The sequence below is a fragment of the Morone saxatilis genome, unplaced genomic scaffold (assembly GCF_004916995.1).
Source record: "Morone saxatilis isolate NCDOM2014 unplaced genomic scaffold, NCSU_SB_2.0 Contig22, whole genome shotgun sequence".
NCBI classification, from domain to species: domain Eukaryota; kingdom Metazoa; phylum Chordata; class Actinopteri; family Moronidae; genus Morone; species Morone saxatilis.
The window spans coordinates 968,901-971,660 of record NW_023339785.1 but is presented as its reverse complement, the minus strand read 5'-3'; the positions used below and the strand labels follow the sequence as shown (position 1 = coordinate 971,660).

Here is a 2,760-nt window from a genome sequence, read left to right as displayed (position 1 = left end):
CAATGGACAATAATTACTGTGCAATCTATTGCCCATGTGCAACTGCTGCTAGTATTTGTGTTATTGTGTTATCTGTTGTGTTTTTTTACTGTTTTTTCTCTTTTGTACAGTGTTTATATTATATTATATTATATTATTTTTTCTGATACTGTTCTTATACTGTCTTTATACTGTTTTTTTTCTTTATCCACTTTGCTGCTGTAACATATTTTCCCCATTGGGGAACATAAGATATCTTAATCTATTTTATTTTATCTTATCTTAGGTGCTAAGACAGAAAGAGATGAGGCAAATGAAAAGAGCTGGTCTCTAGTTACTATATGTTTATTGACTGATACATATTGATTAACATGTCTGAGGCTTAGTGATTCATTGAGCTGCTTCACTGGCTTGTATCATACAAGCCAGTGAAGCAGCTCAGTGAATGACATGATGTGTGACAGTGATGGACACTGACTCAAACTACCTAATCATAACAAACACTGCATGAGTGACTGTGTGTGTGTGTGTGTGTGTGTGTGTTTTACCTGCCACTAAGGAGGCCATGCGAGTATCCATTAGCGTGTCATCATAGGGAGATATTTCCAGTTCATCTTCCCCTGGAGGAAAAAGGAACACACAAACATTGGCAAACAATTGAGTGATCGTTCACAATGCGGCCCATGGAAGGTTGGAAGGACATCTAAGACAAACACTGAGGTACAGAAAGCAAACGGTAATTGACTAACACCAATAAAACTCAAAGTGACCTCCCTCCCTCAAATGCACCAGAAGGTAAATGATGTAATCTGCAATGCGACCATAAAATAATCTGAAAATAATAAAATCATTCTTATGTTTTTGAGCTATATAAAATGGTCTTACGTTGGTCATATTTAGTAAGGCCATGCCCACTCCTAGGCTGGCAAATCTGAAAATGCAGATAACGTGAAAATGTGTGAATTGTGTCCAAACTACCACCTCAAAGTCATTTTTTATATTAAAAATAAAAGACTTTGAACCTTCCAAAACGATCTGATATGATTTCAAACTCTGTACTAGTTCTGGAAAAAAAACTTTTGGAATACAGAATTGAAGACACAAAAGCCAAAGATAAACCAGGTCCTCAAGTATATTTTTCAAAAACATGAAGTTACGAATTGATTCATGTTATTGACATCAACAATGTAATAGAAGAATCAGCACTAAGGAAATCTGCAAGAAAACGGTTTCATAAGTCAGCATCAGCCACATTAGAACAGAAAAGGCTATTAGTTCTTCTCTGTATATCTGACCTGACACTGTAAGTTATCTTGTCTCTTAAATAAAAAGCTCAGGATCTATATTACTGTTTGAGACTGTAAAGTTTGATCGCAGTTTGTAAATCGCAACATTTAATATAACAAGGTGATTCTGATTCATAGAGTCAAGATAACACTCTACAGAGGTACCAGTAAGCAATGACCCACAGGAGAGTAAATACAAGTGTATAATACCGGAAATAGATAAGACAGTGGTGGAAAATCCTCCAATGATGAGAAGATCATGGCTGTAAAAATGAGTCATCTACAACATGCATTTGTACAGTATGTTCAAACAACAAATCATTCATAACAGATCAATCATCATCATGCTGCTCTTTGTGCAAAGTAACACAATTCTATTCTATCTCTGAATTAAGTTGTGCAGTGCATTTTCTGACAATTCTTTCTATCAAATTGACATTTACTTTACAAAAGCTAATTAGAAGAACAGAGGCCTCCCCCTGCATCCCTTGCAGTGCAGAGAGGTCCCTGAAGTAAAACCAATCATTCTCACATCTAAAAATGTTAGCTTCTTTACTTCCCTCTATGAGTCTCTTTTCTTACTTTAGTGGAGAGTGCACAGCCTCCCCCACTGTCTGGCGACCTCTACTATCTAGCTATCTCCACTATGCAGGTTTTGATTTATAGTTCAGCACTGGATTTCAACATGATCAAGCCATATCACGCTTTAATTATATTTCTCACACCATGTGTTTATATTCTTACATTTACTTTGTAATACAAAGAGAGCCCGGAAATGTTAACTTTTTTCTCATTGCTGAATAGGATAATTCTGCCTTATACTTACCATATTTACCTTCTGACATTCACTGTGATAGAGAACAGTGATCCCAGCACGCATGAACTACAGTGGCAGTAGATCTACAGATTAGTGAGCCTTACTTTAACTTCTTGATATTGTCTTCACTATCAACAATTCCCATTGGCATCAGAAACTTGCAGTCTCCCTGTGGCATGCCGATAGTCTTAGTAGCGTAGTTGAGAAGTTACATTATTAAGGAGGCATATATGTTCTATGTGTAGCGACATCACCTACATGCATGGACTATATATAAGAGATTTAGAGGATCAATATAGCAGCAAACTATTTGCTATGTAAATATATATTTGAGTAATGGCTTACTGAGCAGGGAATGATGTGTTGGCTTCGAGGAGAAGACTGAAATTGCTGTTCTGATCTACCTCAGTGACTTAAGTATTTATTTCATCTAAACCAGAGTTGGAGATTGTTGTTGGAACAGTGGAAAGACTAACAGAGACAGCTTTGATAAGTTTGATTTTGTTTCTGGCGAGTTTGAATAAAGTGTCTCTTGTGATTATCTGGAAGGTTAAATTACAGTTTTTGTCTATGGATTCTGGTGGTGAGTGATAGCACTATAAAGGCAGTTTCTGGTTAAACAAAAATAATCTTACTCTATAACAAAAACTTATTTTTTTGTATGGATCCTTTCCATAA

At 36.1% G+C, this 2,760-nt stretch overlaps 1 protein-coding gene across 1 annotated transcript in view; it reads right to left on the bottom strand.

Moving 5' to 3' along the window:
- The window catches only part of gfra3 (GDNF family receptor alpha 3), a 25,189-nt gene extending 22,929 nt beyond the window's left edge, over positions 1–2,260 (bottom strand). The window contains exons 1-2 of the mRNA XM_035669741.1: positions 2,212–2,260; positions 528–599 (exon numbers count right to left, since the gene is read on the bottom strand). Coding sequence (XP_035525634.1) covers positions 528–599; positions 2,212–2,260 — 121 coding nt within the window. The remainder of the gene's footprint in view (positions 1–527; positions 600–2,211) is intronic.
- Positions 2,261–2,760: the final 500 nt, after the last annotated feature.